The 24,324-nt window shown below is 36.0% G+C and overlaps 1 protein-coding gene across 1 annotated transcript in view; it reads left to right on the top strand.

The window, feature by feature from the left end:
• KCNH5 (potassium voltage-gated channel subfamily H member 5) overlaps positions 1-24,324 on the top strand; it is a 275,213-nt gene that overhangs the window by 152,618 nt on the left and 98,271 nt on the right. Inside the window, exon 8 of the mRNA XM_077909564.1 lies at positions 15,791-15,990. Within this exon, the coding sequence (XP_077765690.1) occupies positions 15,791-15,990 (200 nt within the window). The remainder of the gene's footprint in view (positions 1-15,790; positions 15,991-24,324) is intronic.

Genomic DNA, 24,324 nt, shown 5'->3' with positions numbered 1-24,324 from the left:
TTGTATTGGCTCCATTCATTAAAGGCAATTAACTAAGTTTTGCATTTCAGCCAGCAACTAATGAATAGGCTTAGGGTGGAAAGTTTCCCTGGCCAAAATACTCAAAGTTTCCACAAATCATAGTTCCCAAGAATTGTAAGTGGAGTAATGTATTCTGTTATTTCATGATGGATTATTTTCATGTCTCCATATATCATCACATGGTTTTGTTCATTTAATTGGATGATGATATGATTGTCTTTACGTGATAGTCTCTTGGTGATTAGTCTTTAAAAGACCCAATCCTGTTTAAACACAGGATAGGAATTTATCTTTAAAGTAAGTCAGTGAGACAGTCCGACTCTCTGTGTTCCCTTGCCACTGTTCTGTGGGTGGCAAAGTGACATTCTCTAAATGAATCTTAAGTCAGGGCACCTGGATCGCTCAGTTGGTTAAGTGTTAAGCACCTGCCTTCGGCCCATGGCGTGATCCTGGAGTCCTGGGATCGAGTCCCACGTTGGGCTCCCTGCATGGAGCCTGCTTCTCCCTCTGCCTGTGTCTCTGCCTCTCTCTCTCTCTCTTTCTCTCTCTCTGTCTCTCATGAATAAATAAATAAAATCTTTAAAAAAATAAAGTCAGTCAGCGAGGTGCCCTATAATATATGAAATGCATGTTTATAATCGCATGCTTAACATCAGTTAACCTTTCATATAATTTAATTTATTGCTCCAAGCAATGCATAAGGTTCTCCTCAGAAATGCACAATTCATGGAAAATATGTTTTCTTGTTTACAATAAAATTTACACTTTATATAGGGAAGCAAAAGGTATACAACTGAAGAGATTTACAAAGAGATTTAGGAAGATATAGATCAAAGTAAAGGAAGATAGTACACACTGAAACGACAGAGAGCCGAGATATGGCAGATGCTGCCCAGGGCGCAGGACTGCAAGGATATAACTGTATGAGTCCGCTGATTCTTCCTCATGTCTTTGGTTGGTTTATTTTTTTTTCTCTCTCTCTCTCTGCCAGTCCCTGCTCTGTTTCAGATGCTCTTAACTTCTTCACAGAGATGTTTACCAACCTGCCTTTCTATCTAAACCTGCCTTTAGTGTCTCTCACATTCCAGTGCAAGCTGTCTATACATACAAGACTAAGGTTTTTCAAATAGCATTTTACCCTTTCTTCATCAAACACTGACTTAAGACTCAAGTTTTTTTGTTTATTTATTTATTTATTTTAAAGATTTTATTTATTTATTCATGAGAGACACACACACACACACACACACACACACACACACACAGAGGCAGAGACACAGGCAGAGGAAGAAGCAGGCTCCATGCCAGGAGCCTGATGTGGTACTCAATCCTGGGACTCCAGGATCACACCCTGGGCCAAAGTCAGGCACTAAACTGCTGAGCCACCTGGGGATCCCAGTTTTTTTGTTTTTAAAGATTTTATTTATTTATTCATGAGACACATATATAGAGAGGCGGAGACACAGGCAGAGGGAGAAGCAGGCTCCTGCAAGAAGCCCGATTTGGGGCTTGATCCCAGATACCGGGATCACATTCTGAGCCGAAGGCAGATGCTCAATGGCTGAGCTACCCAGGCGTCCCAAGACTCAATTATTTTTTTAAAGATTTTATTTATTTATTTATTTATTTATTTATTTATTTATTTATTTGAAAGAGAGAGATAGAGCGAGAGAGAGATAGAGAGACGGAGAGAATGAATGTTAGCAGAGGTGAGGGGAAGGGCAAAGGGAGAGGGAGAAGCATGCTCCCCACTGAATGGGGAGCCAGGCATGGGGCTCAATCCCAGGACCCTGGGATCATGACCTGAGCCAGAGGCAGACGCTTAACACTTAACCAACTGAGCGATCCAGGTGCCCTGACTTAAGATTCATTTAGAGAATGCCACTTTGTGACCCACAAAACAGTGGCAAGGGAACACAGAGAGTCTGCCTAAAAACTCAACAACTCTGGCTAGAGAGAGCAACAGACTTGCCAATTCACCTATACTGTCCCTCACCTTGCTCTCTACCACCGCCTGGATTATTTTTCAATCATATTCAAGTTTGGCCTCACCACCCAGCACTCACTCCTTCTCTTGCTTTTACTACAGGTGAGTGTTACCTTTTGTAACTAGTTCCTTCTCTACGTCAATCTGTGACACTGGTTCATGTAGCACCACCAATTTTTAGGTTTGTTAAAATGGATTCCTCATTGCTGGCCTGCATTAGCATCCTGGGACAATGGCAACCATTTCTCATACACTCTAATGCCTGCACCTGCTCCCTCCTGCCTACTGCAGGGATTGTGAAATGATTTTCCATGGAGATCTGCAAAATGTTCCTAAGGTTTTAATGAATAAAAAGGGTTCCAAGAACAAACAACTATGAAAAATGGTGTCTTTACTGCAAGGCTTCTCAGAGCTTTTGATATGTTAATAAGCATTGTGATATGCTAATGTGAATTGGGACTCTGAGAGAGAGCGCTAATAGAAAACTTATTTGATCCAGAAACTATTTTTTTTAGATTTTTTTTTAGACATCTGTTAAAGTCATAGAGAATTATAGTGTTCCAAAGAATATAGTTTGCAAATTCCGGGCTGCTCCATCAAATCAGATTCTTGTAAGTCATTTTGCCTTCTCTAGACATAAGTTTATCATCTCACTTATATCTTTATTTTAAACACTCAGGGTCAACTATATTAGTCTGTCTACAGTCCCAGCAACAAATGATGTAGGGGTTTCCACTTTTAGAGCCTTGGTTTTATACTTTCTGCTGTTCAGATCACTGTAAAAAGAGATTTGGAGAATATTGTAGGTTAGGAGAAAATGACATGATTCCTTTTAGGCACCACACTAGGCAGTTTGAGGAATGCATTCATCCGAATAAAGTGATATGTGTGTAGGCACTTGCAACATGAGACTGTAGGGCACAAAAACACGCTAGCCATCTAGGTCAGATGATAATTGATCCCATGAATGGCCAGTCTTTCTCAAGGAGTGAGTTCTGATGCAAAAGACTATTAGAAACCTATAGACCTTGTTTCTTATCATGAGAGGAGAGACCATAGGAAGAGGAGTTGGAGTAAGAATGGAGTGACACATAGTGTCTCTAGTTTACCTAGGACAGATCGACTCACTCCTGTTGTCCCGACATAATATTGAGAATGTCCTCTTTTACTCTCAGAGGGTGTAGGTTTGAATGATTAATTGGACAGATACCTTAGATAAGGGAGGAGACAAGAGCCAGGAGAGGAACAGTGTGTCTTAAAAGTGAAGGAGGTAGCACTAGAGTAATGAGAGTTGTCAAGGGCAGTGTTAAGTCAGCAATGATGAGGCTAACCTGTAATTTTAATGTAAAACACCCTTAGTAGGACTGTAAGGTCAACCTGTTCAGTGTTGACCTTACTAACTCTTCCAGAGCATTTTGTCAAATGTATAATTATTTAATGATCAGGGTATTTATTGTGTTGATATTTTGTCAGATTTCTGATACCTTGCTTAAGAACATTTTTAAGGAGTACGAGAACATTCATAATCATTCCTGAGTACAGAATTTTATAACCAAATTGCTTCCAGTCTTAATTTAAAAATTTAAAATATGTACATAAAGTTGCACACCTCTGTACCTCTCATAGTGCCTATCATTGTTTACATACAGCAGGCACTTAATACATGTATGCTTGATATGTTTGTGAATACCCTGACTATTGGCCAATGCACAGGGGGCCTACTTATATTTATAAAATGGCTAAAATACCATTCTTAAAAAGTTTTGACAGTGTACATAAAACTTACTGTCTTTATGCTCCCACAAACCCATGGTATAATTTCACCAAAAAAGGGAGAGAGTCCCTATCACCGTTCTGTTTCATCTTAGTCAGCAACTTTTGTCAGTCATACTCTTTGTTGAAGAATATCTAGTTATTCTTGAGGATTCTGGAGGAAATAGATGATACTGGTCCTGGCTTAAGAAGCTTAAAGAATACATTCATTCAAGGATAATAATGCCTTTCCTTTGATGAAGTGTTTGCTATGCATTACATGAAATTCTAATAAGGAGTAAGATTGTTCATGCACTGTATAGGCAGCCAGAGAGATACAGTCGTGCTAATGTTCTGTTATATTCACATAGTCAGAGAAATCCTCATATCTCTTTATTTATAGAAGGCTAAATTAACTTTCATTTATTCCTTCACTGAGCAAAACTCTGACTTGGTTTGAAAAAAGTCAAGGATATAATTTTTTACACTCAGTAGCTTAGAGTCTAGGGGGGGAAGTGATAAAATAAATGAGAAAAAAAAATGTACTGAGTCTGGTAGATAGATTACTTTTTCCCATTGTAGAGATCCTGCAGTTTCTCTCAGAGTTCCTTTTCCTTCTAGGCTATGTGCATGTACTAAATATTTTTAAGAAAGAAAAAATTAATTCCTGATTAATATTGATATGTATCATGTGTATATATTTAACATTGTATCATGGTGATTAGGGATAAGCAACGTAAACTAGAATTTTCCTTTTATGTTACAGAGATATCAATCAATAAATTTTGTTTTCTACTGTATTAAATGACCATTTAGGTATTGTGGCAACCATAACAGATTTAAGGGCTTAGGAGTCTGTATTCATGTAAGCATATCCTAGTTTAGTGAGGAGCCAAAAACAGTTCTTGGTTCATCTCACCTAAGGGGTGCATCTTGTTTCTATTTGACCTATAATCTAGACCCTAGGAGTATTTGATTCTTTGAGATCTGCTGTTCATACTGAAGAACTTTTGGACATATCACTGATTAGTAAACAGCTAACATGGCTATAATAGGTCTGCTGCGGGATAGGATGGTTATTATTTACAAAATCAACATTAAAATTGTTGAGGATGTTGGGTTGTGGAGTTACTGAGGTTGAAGCTCTGACCTGAATTTGGGCAGATTAATTTCCTGAATTTGTTTTCTTATGTTTGTAATGAGGATAAAATAGTAACCTAGGGCGATTATGTGAATTTGATGAGATAACAAAAATAAGGCTTATAATAAGCACTAAGTAAGGTTTGCTATCACCATTAGCATCTTGGGTTTTTAATGACTTCTCATGAATATGTCACCTGAGAGCTAAACTAATTGTCCTTTAAAGAGATTTATAGCTTTGTTCTTTCTAAAAATGCAAATAACTTATTCTTTTTATAAAAATGGTACATGCTTATTGTAAAAATTTAAATGTAGACTACTTTAAGGAACATAAAATCACCACAAATTCTATTTTCCTAATACAACAACTATTAACATTTTGTAAACATCCTTCTAGTCATGTTTCTATGTATACTCATAAATTGAAAGCAAAGTTGCATAATAACATCTCTGTCACATTCTATTGGAAGTCACAAAGCCAGCCCAGATGAAAGGAAATCGATTCCACCTATGGTAGAGAAGCATACCAAAGATAGAAAGACAAAGACAAAGACATGTGCATACCAAGATAGAAAATAAATTGTGATCATATTTGAAATCCACTGCAAGGGAATTGCATGATCAAAAATTTGGAAGTAAGAATGAATCGTATTGAAGGTCAGCAAGAAGATAGTTTGCAAGAGTATATGAGAAGCTCTTGGCTATTCTACAGGTACTGTTCTTAGGAGTCCTCAGGTTGTTGGCAATGCCACTTCACTTTTGGATCTTGAATCAATAATACTTGTGTTTTGGCACTAGGTATCTTAAGATTATTCAAATATTATATCTGGTGCTTCCATCTTAAGGTAAGCATAATAGTAACATCCACTTTATAGATATATAGAAAGAGTAAATGATTTAGTGTTACTTTCTACTTATGTTTCTTTTTATATTCTGATGCTAAAGATTACAAAAATGACTTGCAGATATTATTGCTAAAAAACAAAGACTACTGGAAAGCAATTAAAATGTATATCTAATACAAAATAAACAGACAAGATCCATAAGTAAAAGAAATTCCATTTTTACCTTAATTGTACCATTCCAAACTCACTTTATTTTCTCACTTTTTTCCTGTAGCTCATAAAGCTGGATTTATAACTAGATAAAGCAGGTTGACCTTTGCATTCCTTAAGTTGAGGGGTGTAGGAAAATTTCTGTATCAAATCATTGAATTACTATAGTCTGAATCTTACCATTATAGTTTCCTTATTTTTTGTTTTAAGGTTTTTTAAAGAAAGATACAATATAAGAATTTATAAATATCCTGAAAAATACAGCTTATATCATATCATCTATTCATCAGATCAGATCATAATTGAACTTGTGTGTGTGAGAGAGATAAAGAGAGAGGGAGAATAGAGATGATAGAAGAGAAAATATGCCTTCTCCTAACTTAACAGAGGGAAAAAAAATTGGAAACAAAATAGAAGAACTAAAAGCACATATTATTAGTTAAGTAACTTGTAAAATATAATCTGTACTTTCAGTTGTTCCTAGAAACCAAAACATTAGCAATTTTTTGACATAGAAACATTAAAGAAATCCCTTTAATTGCAAAAACAGAAAGGTCCATCATGCTATCTTTTCCAAATTGGTGTTCTGCTTTTTTGTGTTTGTGCTGTTCTTTGCCCAGCTTGGCATCACCTGAAATGAATATATCTTATTTTCCTTAGTCATTTGTACTCACCTGAAGTTTTAGTGTTTCTTTGTAACTATGATTTTTGAAACATAACATCAAAATAAAAGTATCTCTTTTCCCCTGCAGGCATGTCTGAGTGACTATATCACTAGCAATCTCTATCTGTGTGCCTTTTTATTTCCAAATCTCACATTTATCCTTCCTCTGTTTCTTTCTAAGATGGCTTTAGAATTTCTGAGAAACAAAAGAAGAGTGACCAGCATTCCAAGGATGGCAGATTGAGCAGGTCCCTTGCTTGAGATGGTGCTTAGTACCTAAGACAGCTCCCTCTAAAGTGTGTGTGTGTGTGTGTGTGAGAGAGAGAGAGAGAGAGAGAGAGAGTGAGAGAGAGAGATCTCACCTTCGTATCAGCTGGGCAGTGTACCAACCAGGAGGATGTGATGTCCTAAGCAATGAGGTAGGCCCCTGTAAGAAGGGGGCTCAGGGTGGTAGTAGGTATATGAAAGAGAGGGATGAAATGGGCACTAGTGGGGAGCTGCAACCTCTAAAGATAATACTAATTTTTGGTTGTCTTTGGTTGCCTGATATATTTTGATATTTTTTAGGAACTACTGTTTGATTCATAATAAGCAAATTTGAAATGATGAGGTCAGTATTTTATGAGCATCTATTATTATCAATCTATTATTATTACTCCTCTTATTTCAGAGTCCTTTTTTATATTTTCCATCTAATCTTTATCAAAGCTACAAAAATTTCTATAGCTATATAATCAAGGTAAATGTACTAATTTCACTAGAAGTGTAAATGAATTGTGCTGGATTAGAGAGAAAAATAAAATGGATTTGCTTAGCATAAAAAATAGAATAGCTATCATAGAAAGATGAAGTGAAGCTATTTTGATTCTTTGTTTTTACTTGAACTTTAATTTCTTAGAGTTCTTTGAATGAACAATCCTCTTATATCTTTCCATTCAACTCCTCTTTTCTTCCATCTTTGATGTTACATTAGTAATTTATTAACATAAGTTTCTGTTATGTATTAATTTCATTAAATTAAGTGACTCAGGGTATATAGGAAATAATATCAATAATCACTTCATGTAATTATTGAGACTATTTTGATGTAGTCAGTTGTTATTACACTCATGGGATCATCCATAAACTGGTGCATTCTGTCTAATATTATGCTATAATTTGCTTAGCTCCAAAAATTGTCCCTCTGTGTCCCAGTGCATCTCACTAGTTGGCATTTAATTCAAATAATGATTTAATCAACTCGTATTAACTGGAATTACTCCTTCAAAATTCTAACACTTCTTAGAAAGATAGTACATTAAATGGCTTTCAATATTTAACATAAAGTAATAAGATTCATTTCTAACTGGATAATTGGTGCATTTCAGGTACTAGATAGAATGGGGCATAGATTAAGTGAAGACCGGAAAAGAAAATTTCTGCTCATAAGTAGATGCCTAGAGGGTGCCTACATATCTGGGTCATTGCAAAAGAGCATCCAGGGAAACCAGGAGCCATTATAAGAGAATTGGAAGGAGAAGAAGACTTCGAAACCACAGGTTTCTGAAGATCAGCTTCTTCACTTTGTTCTAAGACCAACAGGAATCATATCATATATTTTAACAGGCTGGGAGCTATCCATACAATCACAGATTGATGGGACATCTTCCTTCTACATCTTGAATATCATTATTAAAGGTGGACTTTAGTGAATGTAAATAGAAATGGAAATGATGGTTAAAGCACCTACATGGTTTAAAGGTTACCAGAAATGCATTTTCATAGCAACATTTTTAATTGCTTATTCTAAGGCCAATATTTACTTGCCAAGATTTATAAGAAGGTAATTAGGAAAAGTAAATGTTGGATGTCATCATGAACAGGCACAAAAAGTCTAAAAAGTACAAATCATTAATGAGATGAATGGATGCAGCTTGACCTAAGGAACAAACAAAATGAAGTGACTGGAGAATGTAATTCCTTCAGAGACCCAGATATCATCATCTTATCTGTTTTAGTGAGGAACTCCTAAGAGTGGAAGCTGAGTTACAATTAATTTGCTCAGCATAGATTTTTGTTTGATTCTGTAAATTACTTAACCATAAGAAATAAACTATATTTAGTTTATATACTTAGACTGGCTCTAAGTTTATTTGTGAATTTTTGTAACCTATGAAAAGGAAAAGATCATTAGCCTTCTTTCAAAGAATGTGATTTGGGAGAATTAAAGACTGTATTTTTTCTATAGAAAGTAGTGCTATTACTTGGGAGCAGGAACTGCATCTTTTTATCATCATATCCTTAGTGGCTAGTGTAGTGGCTGGTATAAAATAAATGTTCAGTATATATCTACTGAAGTCAACAATGTGAATGAATAATGAAATAAATGATTAGTAATGGCATTATTCAATCTTTTAATCTGTGCCTCCTTTCGAAAACATTAAACATTCATGACTTTAATGCTTATATTATAAAAATAATAGATGTTTTAGAATTTGAAAATATAAAGTATATGAAAGGTTTTAAAACTATCTCCTAAAATATACTATTGAGTTCTGATGTGCATTGTAAGATCACTCCCCTCATCCCCCAGTTTTCTATCCTGTTGAGAATCATTCTATTTTATTAAGGTTTAAATTATTTTAGTTGTATAACTAATCAAACATAGCAGCTTAAAATAAGAATAGCCATTTATTTTACTCTTGAATCTAATTTATGCATGGATAGGAGGGCATGACTTATTTCTGATCCATGTGGTATCAACTGGGGTGGCTTGAGTGGGTCTAGAAATCCACTTCTTAGTTGGTTCAGCCACAGACATGGCTGGTTAGCTGATGTTGTCAAGATGTGTGCTGCACACATAGTTATGGGTTGATGGATCATTTTCCTTCATGTCTTTTATAACTAAAAAAATATTTTACTTATTTATTTTGAGAGAGAGAGAGAGCATACATGCGTGAGAATGTGGGAGCAGGGAAAGGGGCAGAGGCAGAGGCAGAGGCAGAGGGAGAGAGACAATCTCAAAGCAGTCAGCCTGGAGCCCAATACAGGGCTTGATCTCACAACCCTGACATTATGATCTAAGCCAAAATCAAGAGTCGAACTTAACTGACTTGCCACCCAGACACTCCTCCTTCATATCTTAACTATGATTATTAAATGGAAATAGAAATAAAAAGTGATTACTGAATCACCTATATAGCCTTAAGTGTTGCCAGAGATGTCTTCTTACATCAATATTTTAAATTGCCCAGTTTAAGGCCTGTGCTTAGCTGGGAGCTCAGCTATGGCTATTGGCTAGGTACCTTGATTCCTCTTTGTGTAGCCCTCTTTAGAAGAGTGCTTGGACTCCTTCAGGACATGGAAGGTACAACCAAAAGCTAGTGTTCAAACACCAAGGAATTGTAAGTTTCTAGTTTTTTAAGTCTTAGGCCCGGACACTGGCATATGAGCACAGTAACTGTATTCTATTGGTTAGTCATAGAGTAGGCCTGAATTCAAGGGGAAGGGGTGTAGATACTGCCTGTCAGTGGAAAAGTTGTCAGAGATTTGTGGCCATCTTTAATCTACCACAGTTATCTTCAAAATCATTTCTTCGTGTAAGGAAATATAAGACTCTTTAGATAAGGTATTTACTAATCTGTATGCCAGAATTACTAAGACTTTAAATATCAGGAGCTTGCAAAAGTAGCTTGTCTAAATTTGTCTTAAGCTTAAAAGGCTAAGGGAATGCATATAAAAAGAGGCTTATCAAATTTTAATAAATTAGCCTAATTATGATTAATAAAGTAGGTGAATTGACTATATAGCATTGCATTCAAAGGGTAAAATTGTATAAGAGACCTTTACAAAACTGGCCAAGCCAAGCATGGGCATTATGTTTGATGAATGATAATGGGCCTTCCCAATTTATTTATTATCTTAATATAGCCAGGACATGTGTCACCTTAGCTTCTAAATATTTTATTCTCCTACTCTCATTAATAATGTATATTCCATCTGTGATAGTAGTTCATCTACTATCACCAGTAGTGAGACTTTGATTAGCAAAAAGGATGTTTCTGAAAAAAATGTTCCTTAGGTTTTTGGTGTATACTGGAAAAAATATAAATATATATAACATTTACTATGTTCCAGAACCTGGTCTGTCTTCTAGAAATACAGTAGGGAACACAAAAGACAAGGCTTGAAATACAGTGGTAAGCAAAAAGAACAAGGCCTATGCCTGCACTCAGAGAATTTGCATTTCTAATGGGGAAGATTGATAAGCATATAAGTGAGTAAATAAATAAATAAGTAAATAAAGTAGTGATAAAAAAGATTAAGAATTTAGGTGTAGTAAGGTAATAGAGAGTGATCTAGGAGAAAGGTGATGTTTAACAGAATGGGAGAAGATATTTGCAAATGACCTATCAGATAAAGGGCTAGTATCCAAGATCTATAAAAAACTTATTAAACTCAACAGCAAAGAAACAAACAATCCAATCATGAAATGGGCAAAAGACAAACAGAAATTTCACCAAAGAAGACATAGACATGACCAACAAGCCCATGGGAAAATGCTCCGCATCCCTTGCCATCAGGGAAATACAAATCAAAACCACAATGAGATACCACCTCACACCAGTGAGAATGGGGAAAATTAACAAGACAGGAAACAACAAATGTTGGAGAGGATGTGGAGAAAGGGGAACCCTCTTTCACTGTTGGTGGGAATGTGAAGTGGTGCAGCCACTCTGGAAAACTGTGTGGAGGTTCCTCAAAGAGTTAAAAATAGACCTGCCCTACAACCCAGCAATTGCACTGCTGGGGATTTACCCCAAAGATACAGATGCAATGAAACGCCGGGACACCTGCACCCCAATGTTTATAGCAGCAATGTCCACAATAGCCAAACTGTGGAAGGAGCCTCGGTGTCCATCGAAAGATGAATAGATGAAGAAGATGTGGTCTATGTATACAATGGAATATCATTCAGCCATTAGAAACGACAAATACTCACCATTTGCTTCAACGTGGATGGAACTGGAGGGTATTATGCTGAGTGAAGCAAGTCAATCGGACATTATATGGTCTCATTCATTCAAGGAATATAAAAATAGTGAAAGAGAATAAAGGGGAAAAGAGAGAAAATGAGTGGGAAATATCAGAGAGGGTGACCGAACATGAGAGACTCCTAACTCTGGGAAATGAACAAGGGGTGGTGGAAAGGGAGGTGGGTGGGGGGTTGGGGTGACTGGGTGATGGGCACTGAGGGTGGGCACTTGACAGGATGAGCACTGGGTGTTATTATATGTTGGCAAATCGAACTCCAATAAAAAAATACACACAAAAAAAAAAAAAAGAAAAAGAGAGAGAGAGAGATAGAGAGAAAGGTGATGTTTGGAAAAGGTAGTCATGGAAGCCCTCTGTGGTGAGTTGGATTTTAAGCAAATACTTGAATGAGGAGAGAAAATAGACCAGGTGAAGATCTTAGAGAAGAGTACTGTAGGCACTATATATAATGAAATATTACTCAGCCATAAAAAGAATAAGCTCTTGCTGTTTGTGGTGACACAGATAGACTTAGAAGGTACTATGCTATGTGAAATAAATCAGAGAAAGACAATACCATATGATTTCGCTTATATATAGAATCTAAAAAAAAAACACAAAGCAAAACAAATGAACAAAGAAACACAAAGCAGAAGCAGACCCATAAATACAAAGAACAAACCGATTGTTGCCAGAGGGGTCAGGGTAGGGGATAGGCAAATTGGGCAAAGGGGACTAGGAGATACAAACTTCTAGTTAAGGAATGGATAAGTTGCAAGGATAAAAGGTACAGCATAGAGAATGTAGTCAATAATATTGTAATAGCATTGTATAGTGACAGATGGAGCATAGCATAACATATAAACTTGTGGAATCACTATGTTGTGCACCTGAAACTAATGTAACATTGTGTGTCAACTATACTTCAATTTAAGGAAAAAGAAAATTAGGGGAATCAATGGAAGGAAAAATGTTATTCCCTCTGGTATTAAGTACTGCTCCTCTCTCCCCAAATTAAGACCCAAAGAGTTTTTAAATATTCAGTTATTACAACCTTTTGGGGTAATCTGTTGTTTCCCAATCAAGGCAGAATGAGAGGAAGACCAATGATTCTCCAAGGGATTAGAGGAATACTATTAAATTAAAATGATAAGATTAGTTGATGATTGCCACGTTGTTGTCAAATATAAAGGCTATTAAAAATAGACATTTTGGGGGCACCTGGGTGGCTCAGTCAGTTTAAGCATCTGACATTTGATCTCAACTCAGGTCTTAATCTCAGGGCCATGAGATTGGGCTCCACGCTGGGTGTGAAGGCCACTAAAAATTTTTTTTTTTTTACATTTTGGCAAATACACATACCACACAGAGATGTACACATTTATCTTGGGAACAGAGTCTGGTGGGAAGCAGTGTTTTGCTTGCTATGGAATATTGTACTTTCTCTTACTATAGTTTTTGAAATGTATGATAGTCCTAAGCATTGAAAATATTAAGGAAGAAGAAGTTTCTCTTTTCAAAAATATAGATATATTACACAGATCTACTCATGTGATAAAATTTTATAAAATCACATACGAAGAATGCATCTAAAACAATGGTGAAATATGAATAAGATCTATGGTCTTATTAATTGTATTGTGCCATTTTCAATTTCCTGGTTTTGATAAATGACTTTAGTTGTGTAAGATGTCATCACTGTGAGAAATTGCATGTGGGTTATACATATGAATTTTCTGCATAATTTTTGCAACTTAGATCAAAGTAAAAAAAATTTTAATATAAATACATGTAATTGAATATCTTACTTTAAATCCTGACCTTGTTTATTAGTCTTATCCAGAGTAGGCTGCCATACTCCCATGAAAATGGGAAGCAGAAGTAGATATCTTTGTAATATGCCAAACTTAATGGGATGTTGATTATATTCTTCATTTATTAATGCTGCACACTTTTAATACTTTGGCAGTTTTATTCATGTTTTAGTACTTAAACTTTTTATATGAACCGAATGTGTGCATATTTAATGTACCCGAAAAGATGAAATGTGTGGTAATTTGTTAAACTAAAAGGCAGTAGTAAGACACTTTGGCAAATACAGCATATTGCAAGCATTTTAGGGAGCCAAACAACCTAAACATGTCAAAATAATAGGTAGTTCTGTGATATTTATTGACAACTTATAATAGCTGAACAGTAGTAAAAAATGATTGTAGCCTTATTTCATTAACTTCTGAAATGTTCGTTATTTTAAAAACATAAATTTTCTTTATTTTTCTTTCCTGAAAATGAAAACTTCCATATTTGTTATACGATTCATCTGTCATTATTTTGTTTGTATTTCTGTATTTGTCTTTCCTAATATCAACAATGATGGAATAGAGATATTAAATCTATGATTACCTATTTTTTGTTTTTAAATATATATATATTTAAAGATTTAAAGATCCATCTTGCCACTGGCAACGACATGGATGGACCTAGAGTGTATAATGCTAAGTTAAATAAGTTAGAGAAAGACAAATACCATATGATTTCACTTATATGTGGAATTTAAGAAACAAAACAAATGAACAAAGAAAAAAAAAAGAGACAAACCAAAAAACAGACATTTAACTATAGGGAATAAACCAATAGTTCCCAGAGAGGTTGTGGGTGGAGAGGATGGATGAAACAGGAGAAGGGGATGGAGAAGTACATTTATCTTGATGAGCCCTGGGTAATGCATAGAATTATACTGTACACTTGAAACTAATATAACTGTAAGTTAACTACACTGGAAGTAAATGAATGAATGAATGAATGAATGAAGAAATGTCAGCACTATATTGTTCCTACTCAATTTTAACAAAATATCATCAGTCTTAAAAATTGTTCTGAACTGGCATCAAAATCCCTAAATAACAGCAAAAAACAACTGAGTAAATGCTTATAAAATCATAGCTTTCTGTGGTGAAATTATAATTTGTTATATTCAAAGAATAACTGTTCTTAAAAAAAATGAATGATTTTCTGAAAATAGTTTAAGGTTTGGAAATTGCTTCACTAGCTTGATTTTATACCACTTTCATCAAATGGATTTGGCTGATGAAACTGAAATGAAATAGACTGTACTGAGTTTAGAGGAGTCATTTTTCAAATGCTTAGAGGAGGTAGAATGGAAGTGACCACTAGCTGATGCCCCATTCTTTTGTGAAATGCTTATGGAATGTATGTGGTTACTAAACATTGTGTTTATGAATATTAGGGGGAATAAAGTACTGCCCCTTTTCAAAAGAGCTTACTGTCAATCAAGGAATGGAACCAAAGGGACAGGGTACAGTGGGGTGGGTGGGACTGGAGGTATGTTGAGTTTAGGCTGAACTCAATTATTTTTAAAAAGCTTTTACAAGATGAAGTCAACATTAGTAGCCCTCCCACATCTGAAAAGAAAAGAGTTGGTAAATTATGGGTTGAGGGAGGAGGTAGCAGTCACGGGCATTAAAATCCCTACTGCACTCATAGGACTTTATAGATATATAGCAATGGTTTGCAAGTTGACTTTACTCTTAATTAAAATGATGGAATCAAATAAATTACAATACTGGGATTAAACATGATATTAAACATGAGTTTAATAACTGGAATTTTCAGGCACTTGTAAAGTTTTAATTTAGCTATTTATTCCAGTCCTGTTTCCTTCTTTAAAAAATAGAACTCTTTAATTTGTCCTAACTCCCCATATTTCTGATGTTCTCTTAAAAATATTTATTAGCAGAGAAGTATTCCAAAAGCTGAAAGAGACAAGCAGTGAATCATCAATCCCTGGAAAATTTAAATTGATCAGGCTTCATTCAGGAGGACACGGCAGCAAAATATCTTTTGCCTAAAGCTAGAATTTCTTCGGCAAATTCTAACTTTGGATTATCTAATTCTTCACTCTCATGTTTTGCCACATTGACTAGGAAGGCACCTACACATAAAGTCACGTTTCTCATACTGATGGTAACATTTACTGAATGAATACCAAATTCCAGGTACTCCTTTCAGGGGTTAATATGCATTAATCTTTAAAAGTTTATAAAAATATCTGTCAAATTATTCATTGATTTGGCCAATATTCATATTTATTTTTCACTTAGGATATTTATTTTATTTTCATTATTTCTTCTCTTTCAGCTCTTCTTTATGCAACTATTTTTGGAAATGTTACCACAATTTTCCAGCAAATGTATGCCAACACCAACCGATACCATGAGATGCTGAATAATGTGCGGGACTTTCTGAAACTCTATCAGGTCCCCAAAGGCCTTAGTGAACGAGTCATGGATTATATTGTCTCAACATGGTCCATGTCAAAGGGCATTGACACAGAGAAGGTATGGGTTATTATTATTGTTGTTGTTATTTATTTTTCATTTCATTAGGATCTACAGGCAGCTGAAGATCTGCCTGTAGCTTTCTCACTCATATATTGCTTGTATAATTGCTTCATAAGTGTTCCTCTGTTTTTCATAAGTAACATATCAATCAATCGTAGTATCTATTGAGGGCTTAGAAGGTGCAAAGCACTCAACCATGAATCATTAATTTGGAAATTGTGGTTTCTGAAAACAACTAATTACTCCATTTCCCTAAAACACTTGTAACCAGAGTAATTTGCTGCATTCCTCTAAAACTAAGTGCTGCTATCTCTCCTGGTCAATTTTATTCTTGTTTTCTCCTTTCATTTTTTACCTATTTAAAATTTAGAAAGAAACTTCCTTGCTTATGAACTAAAAAATGTATATGTCTTCAATGCTGTCCTCCACTCAAATCTTTCCTGTCTCTCATACATGTTTACAAAACAACTTTTGATTCTTTATTTTCCTCTTTTCCTTACACATATCTATAAAGTGGATACCATCTTCCCATTCATCTGACATCTCTAATTTCTTGCTTGTCTCTTCATGAAACCTCTTCTAATTTTTCCCATCTATCTCATGTTAGGGGCAAAGGAGGACTCAAAGTCCTCCTTAAAATAAACAAAACCAAATTAAAAAAATAAATTCTCACTTCCTACACCCAGCTGATTCACGTCAAATATGTATGGGGGATGATATGTAGGGCTTGTGCACGAGTTTTAGAGAAAACCAGTGTTGAGCTCTTTTTCTTTGTAAGCATCCGTGGATATGATTATTTTTAGGTACTGAATTTTGACATGATAATCAGATAGTACATTACTTTCCTTGCCGTTTCCCACAAATTTGATTTGTTCTTTTAATCATATGATGTTGACTTGGAGTTTTTCTTTAAGGTGTTCAATAAGCACCTTTCAATGTCAAAGGAAAAGAGCAAATGAGCAAAGTACATGTTCAGCTGGAGGAATTTCACTTAGGTAGTTTTAAGCCAGAGCAGCTACTGTTAAGAGAGGATAGTTGAGGGGATATTTAGGGACTGCATCTGGAAGAGTTGAGGGAAGGAAGCCTTCAAAGGAAGTGCAGGTGAGATCCTTGGGGGTAATTATTCGAGGGATCAAGAAAGAGGGTGAGATTTCTCCCTCTTTCAACATTTTATGAGCTGTGGTATTAATTTTCTAGTTAAATGGCCATTAAAATAGAATGTGTGACTACAGATGGGGAAAGGACAAACTACATTCTGTGGAATTTGATTTATATATGCCTGAGCCAAACAATATATGGTTAGAGGGGAGGGTATACAGAGAAGGAAGAGAACCTTTCACAGGGTACAGTGAGACTCAGTGTTTTAAGTATTAAGATGTTAAATGCATGTTGTCCTTTGAGGTCCACATTCAGTGAAACAGATCAAGAGGCAAAGGTGTACCTTATCAAACACCATCTCAGTCAGAAGCTTTTCTTTTCAGAAAATGCAGTATGGTCAACCGGTAGCTGGCAGAAAACACCAGCAAGATGATGTAATAAGGGCCTTTTACGTTTGAAGAAACTGACTCATAGCCTGTGCCACAGCCTGGCAGGTTTTGAGTCCCTGCTACTTTCTGTATTCCCAGATGCTGGGTTAGTTCAGGAAGGAAGCTGACTAGATTCAAAAAGTTTCCCCTCAAGGACCTGCTCACCTGTCTGCCTCATGATATAGTTAGGGTATGACACTCTGACATGTGCTGTGTCCGGAAATGCACATGCCATGCAGCAGGAAACAATTTCTGAGATCCTATTATTTACTTTTTTTTTTTTTTTTTTTTTTAAGATTTTGTTTATTCATGAGAAACACAGGGAGCCCGATGTGGGACTTGATCCTGGGTCTTTGAGATCACACCCTGGGCTGAAGGTGTTGCTAAACCACCTGGGCTGCTCTTTGTTTTTGTTTTTATCCATTCATCTTTCATTGGACACCGAGGCTCCTTCCACAGTTTGGCTATCGTGGCCATTGCTGCTATAAACATCGGGGTGCAGGTGTCCCGGCGTTTCATTGCATTTGTATCTTTGGGGTAAATCCCCAACAGTGCAATTGCTGGGTCGTAGGGCAGGTATATTTTTAACTGTTTGAGGAACCTCCACACAGTTTTCCAGAGTGGCTGCACCAGTTCACATTCCCACCAACAGTGTAAGAGGGTTCCCTTTTCTCTGCATCCTCTCCAACATTTGTTGTTTCCTGCCCTGTTAATTTTCCCCATTCTCACTGGTGTGAGGTGGTATCTCATTGTGGTTTTGATTTGTATTTCCCTGATGGCAAGTGATGCAGAACATTTTCTCATATGCATTTTGGCCATGTCTATGTCTTCCTCTGTGAGATTTCTCTTCATGTCTTTTGCCCATTTCATGATTGGATTGTTTGTTTCTTTGGTGTTGAGTTTAATAAGTTCTTTATAGATCTTGGAAACTAGCCCTTTATCTGATATGTCATTTGCAAATATCTTCTCCCATTCTGTAGGTTGTCTTTGAGTTTTGTTGACTGTATCCTTTGCTGTGCAAAAGCTTCTTATCTTGATGAAGTCCCAATAGTTCATTTTTGCTTTTGTTTCTTTTGCCTTCGTGGATGTATCTTGCAAGAAGTTACTATGGCCGAGTTCAAAAAGGGTGTTGCCTGTGTTCTTCTCTAGGATTTTGATGGAATCTTGTCTCACATTTAGATCTTTCATCCATTTTGAGTTTATCTTTGTGTATGGTGAAAGAGAGTGGTCTAGTTTCATTCTTCTGCATGTGGATGTCCAATTTTCCCAGCACCATTTATTGAAGAGACTGTCTTTCTTCCAATGGATAGTCTTTCCTCCTTTATCGAATATTAGTTGCCCATAAAGTTCAGGGTCCACTTCTGGATTCTCTATTCTGTTCCACTGATCTATGTGTCTGTTTTTGTGCCAGTACCACACTGTCTTGATGACCACAGCTTTGTAGTACAACCTGAAATCTGGCATTGTGATGCCCCCAGATATGGTTTTCTTTTTTAAAATTCCCCTGGCTATTTGGGGTCTTTTCTGATTCCACACAAATCTTAAAATAATTTGTTCTAACTCTCTGAAGAAAGTCCATGGTATTTTGATAGGGATTGCATTAAACGTGTATATTGCCCTCGGTAACATTGACATTTTCACAATATTAATTCTGCCAATCCATGAGCATGGAATATTTTTCCATCTCTTTGTGTCCTCCTCAATTTCTTTCAGAAGTGTTCTATAGTTTTGAGGGAATAGATCCTTTACATCTTTGGTTAGGTTTATTCCTAGGTATCTTATGCTTTTGGGTGCAATTGTAAATGGGATTGACTCCTTAATTTCTCTTTCTTCAGTCTCATTGTTAGTGTATAGAAATGCCACTGACTTCTGGGCATTGATTTTGTATCCTGCCACGCTACCGAATTGCTGTATGAGTTCTAGCAATCTTGGGGTGGAGACTTTTGGGTTTTCTATGTAGAGTATCATGTCATCGGCGAAGAGGGAGAGTTTGACTTCTTCTTTGCCAATTTGAATGCCTTTAATGTCTTTTTGTTGTCTGATTGCTGAGGCTAGGACTTCCAGTACTATGTTGAACAGCAGTGGTGAGAGTGGACATCCCTGTCTTGTTCCTGATCTTAGGGGAAAGGCTCCTAGTGCTTCCCCATTGAGAATGATATTTGCTGTGGGCTTTTCATAGAAGGCTTTTAAGATGTCGAGGAATGTTCCCTCTATCCCTACACTCTGAAGAGTTTTGATCAGGAATGGATGCTGTATTTTGTCAAATGCTTTCTCTGCATCCAATGAGAGGATCATATGGTTCTTGGTTTTTCTCTTGCTGATATGATGAATCACATTGATTGTTTTACGGGAGTTGAACCAGCCTTGTGTCCCAGGGATAAATCCTACTTGGTCATGGTGAATAATTTTCTTAATATACTGTTGGATCCTATTGGCCAGTATCTTGTTGAGAATTTTTGCATCCATGTTCATCAGGGATATTGGTCTGTAATTCTCCTTTTTGGTGGGGTCTTTGTCTGGCTTTGGAATTAAGGTGATGCTGGCTTCATAGAACGAATTTGGAAGTACTCCATCTCTTTCTATTTTTCCAAACAGCTTTAGGAGAATAGGTATGATTTCTTCTTTAAACGTTTGATAAAATTCCCCTGGGAAGCCATCTGGCCCTGGACTCTTGTGTCTTGGGAGGTTTTTGATGACTGCTTCAATTTCCTCCCTGGTTATTGGCCTGTTCAGGTTTTCTATTTCTTCCTGTTCCAGTTTTGGTAGTTTGTGGCTTTCCAGGAATGCGTCCATTTCTTCTAGATTGCCTAATTTATTGGCGTATAGCTGTTTTGTTTTTGTTTTTATGTTTGGTTTGCTTGTTCTTCATTTGTGGTCACAGAAATGTACATCTGATTAGTAAATATCCACAGAAAGTGGAGTCATAGGAAAAAAAGATTGGGAGGCTAATAGTATAGGTAAAATAAAATGTTAGTTCAAATGAAAAGATCCTTAAAGAAAAAAGGCAAAATATTAAAGTGGATTAGCTTTTGGATAAGAAAAAATCACAGATGTGCCTCCTAACTGAATGGAGAGTACAGAAAGAGTAGTGATTTGTTTTGTTTTTTAAAGATTTTATTTCTTTATTTGGGATAGAGAGCACGAGAGAGAGATATATAGAAAGAGCACAAGCAGCGGGGAGGGGCAGAAGGAGAGGGAGAAGCAGTCTCTCCATTGAGCAGGGATCCTGATGTTGGCTGGATCCCAGGAACCTGAGATCCTGACCTAAGTCAAAGGCAAAAGCTTAACAGACTGAGCCACCCAGCTGCCCCAAAAGAGGTGTTTTTGGCTAAATGGAGAGGCAGAGTTAAATAACTGTGGCAAATATGAAAGGTTTGTTGTGCACATATAAAACATATCTAAAGTTTAATGTGACAGCAACTGTCCACGCCTGCATTGATTTCTTCCAGCCTATTAAGAAAATATCATCCAGATGTGTGAGAACTAGCTGTAACAGAACTGTAAATATAGGGATATACACCAAAGTCTGGGCCTGCAATGGAGTTATGGGAGATTCTCATGAATTGTGTAGTCAAGAGGCTGAATTTAAAAATGCATTCTTAAAGAAATGGACTCTGAACTATAGAGAACAAATTGATGGCAACCAGAGGGGAGAGGGTGAGGGTTGGGGGAAATAGGTAATGGAGATTAAGGAATGCATTAGTGATGAGCACTGGGTACTGTATGGAAGTGTTAAATCACTATATTGTACACCTGAAACTAATATAACACTGTATATTAACTAACTGGAATTTTATTTTTTAAGTTAAAAAATTTTTAAAGATTTTTAAAAATTTATTTATTCATGAGACACACAGAGAAAGAGGCAGAGACACAGGCAGAGGGAGAAGCAGGCTCCATGCAGGGAGCCTGATGTGGGACTCAATCCCAGGACTCCAGGATCACGCCCTGGGCCAAAGGCAGGTGCTAAACTGCTGCTCCACCCAGGGATCCCTGGTTCTATTCTAGAGCCCAGTCCTTCTACCTCTTTGCTTCTCTGTCCATATTCTCTCCTTCAGTGATATCATACAATTTTATGACTTTAAAAATGTATGCTAACACTGCCCAGATATACACATTCATCTTAGACCTGGTCTTGAACTACAGACTCCCCAATCCAGCTGCCTCCTCACATCCAGTGAAGCTGTCCAGAACTGAACTCTTCATGATCTCCCATAAACCTGCTCCATGGACATTCTTCCCTAATGCAGTTAATGGAAACTCTACCCCGCAGGTGCTTAGACAAACCTCTTCACATTAAAACCACCAAATCCTGCTGGCTCCACCTCCAGTTTTCACCACTCCATTGCCATTTCCTAGTCCAAGTCACCATTATGTTCTACCTGGGTAGAACCAAATAACTGCTCTGTCCCTTTATAGTATATTCTCAGCACAGCAGCCTTTGAGCTTATATGGCTTTCATAATAAAGCTTTCTATTTTTCATCTATCTATCATCTATCTATCATCTATCACATTTTCATCTGTACTGCAAGCTTTTTGGATAATAATACAATTGACTGAGCTTGTTAAAATACAAAGGTGGAAAAAAGGAAATGAAAGATTGATGATAGTAATCAAATACATTCTATAATTCACAATCTTAGCAATATGAGTGTACTTGAGGATGTAGCTTTAGTAAACAGCATCTGAATTTTAACAGTTATCCCGTATTTGATGTCGGAGACCTCTATTTGCCTTCCTGTTCCTCAGTAAGCTGAATACTTTATCTTACTATATGTTTATATCCATTTTGTTGATAATCTCTTTCAGATATTTTATTAATGTTGATTGTTATCAGATTTAATGATGAATATATTCTGAAAAAGATTGAAATGTATGAAGTTAAATGTCTTTGTTCTAATGCTTCTCTTCTCTTGTTAGTTCCAAAGCAGTGAGATTTTTTTCAGTTGCTAATACAATAGAATTTAATGATGCATTGCAGCTAATTAGAGAAGAAACTTCGCCCCAATTACAGACATTTCCTTCTATCATTTCCACATGTTTAGTTTTATAGATTTTTTTTTGAATTCAGCTTTATCTCATAAGCAAATTAATCACTGTGATTTAACTCAGTCTTACCTTGCCTTATGTGAATAATGCTTTCTCTAATACAAATTGTGGCATTTAAGTCAGGACTGACGAAGATCGTAGCATTTCTATCAGGAAAGGTTTTCTTAGGCAAGATATTCTATGTGGAATAGTGCTGAGATTAATTTTATTTAGTTGAAAGTATTTTATTGACTACTAATTGCTATAGTTGCTTTAGATTCTTTTCAAATTTAATAACCAAAATCCATCCTCTGGGCTTTGCTACTCATAACATTCTGTGCACTTAAAAGACTGAGAAATGGGTGGAATGAGTGAGGATTTAAAAAGGAAAAAGGAGATTATGGGGAAAAAATAGAAAGGATGATGAAGCTTAAAACCTTATCATTTTGTATTTTTCACTGTCATTTTTTTCCTAACATGTAATTTGAAAAAGATCAGTAGAAAAAAGCTCTTTGGTCTTCATTTCTTGTTTCATGTGTTTTGTAATAAGCATAAAGTATCAGTAAGAAGATGTCATTATATGAAAAGTTCTGGCAGAATTATGCAAAACATTCAGGCAGAAATACGCCTTTAGAATTTAAACAAATTGAGATTTGAATATTTTAAAATCTTAGATTATTTTTTAACCGTATCTATCAAAGAAGTACTCTACTTCTTCTAAATATGGTTGGCAACTTATTTTTTTTTCCTACAAGTTAAAGCAACTTCCTTTTAGTCAATTTACTTTTATCTATTTTTTTAAAATTTAGAAAAGCATATCTAAATATTTTTCATTGTATTCCTAAATGTGACAAACGGGTATGACATCTTCATACCTGGCATCATTTTCTTTGTTCATTATTTAAATATTTCAAGAGGTTCCTATGGCAATGTACAACTGAACCCAAGAGTGAAGGTAACAGCCTTCCCGGGAAAACTGTACAGACAAATGAAGTGTGCTGTGTTAAATAGATCACGTATATACATACATATGAACATTGTAAAATGAAATGGAATTAGTCTTTTTAAAATATTTTTGTTTTATTTTTTATTTTTTTATTTTTTAAATAATAAATTTATTTTTTATTGGTGTTCAATTTGTCAACATACAGAATAACACCCAGTGCTCATCCCGTCAAGTGCCCACCTCAGTGCCTGCCACCCAGTCACCCCCACCCCCCGCCCTCCTCCCCTTTCACCACCCCTCTCGTTTCCCAGAGTGGAATTGGTCTTAATATGGACTAGTAGCACTCTTGTCTTTGGATGCAGAGAAGTAATAATCGTTCCAGTCTATGTTAATCAGATCATACGTAAAATATTGCGTTATATAACTAGCTGGATATTTTTAAAGAAATACTATCAAATGACAGCACACTTACTGGAAAATAACCATGATGGCGTGAAGTTCTGGGAATCTTGTTATATGGTGGATAATGAAAGGAAATATGAATATTTAGCTTGGCTAATTGAAGACTTGGGGAGAGGTATGACAGGTGACTTAAAGTACTTTAGGCTTCAGTGATCTAGCTGCTTCATGAGAAAAGTAACTCCTTGCTAGTGAAGGATACAGGCAGAATGTAGTACAAAATCAACTTGCACATACTGCCACTAATTTAGTAATATTAAATATATTACATGATGATTGTCTCTGAATGAAGTACCATTATGTATCATATCTTATTTCAAATTCAGACACATATATTCAAGATATCCTATATAAAAGTTATAGAATAAGAT

The sequence above is a fragment of the Canis aureus genome, chromosome 9 (genome assembly GCF_053574225.1).
Source record: "Canis aureus isolate CA01 chromosome 9, VMU_Caureus_v.1.0, whole genome shotgun sequence".
NCBI lineage: Eukaryota > Metazoa > Chordata > Mammalia > Carnivora > Canidae > Canis > Canis aureus.
Note: the sequence above shows the minus strand (reverse complement) of the source record. Positions and strands in the feature narration are given on the sequence as shown.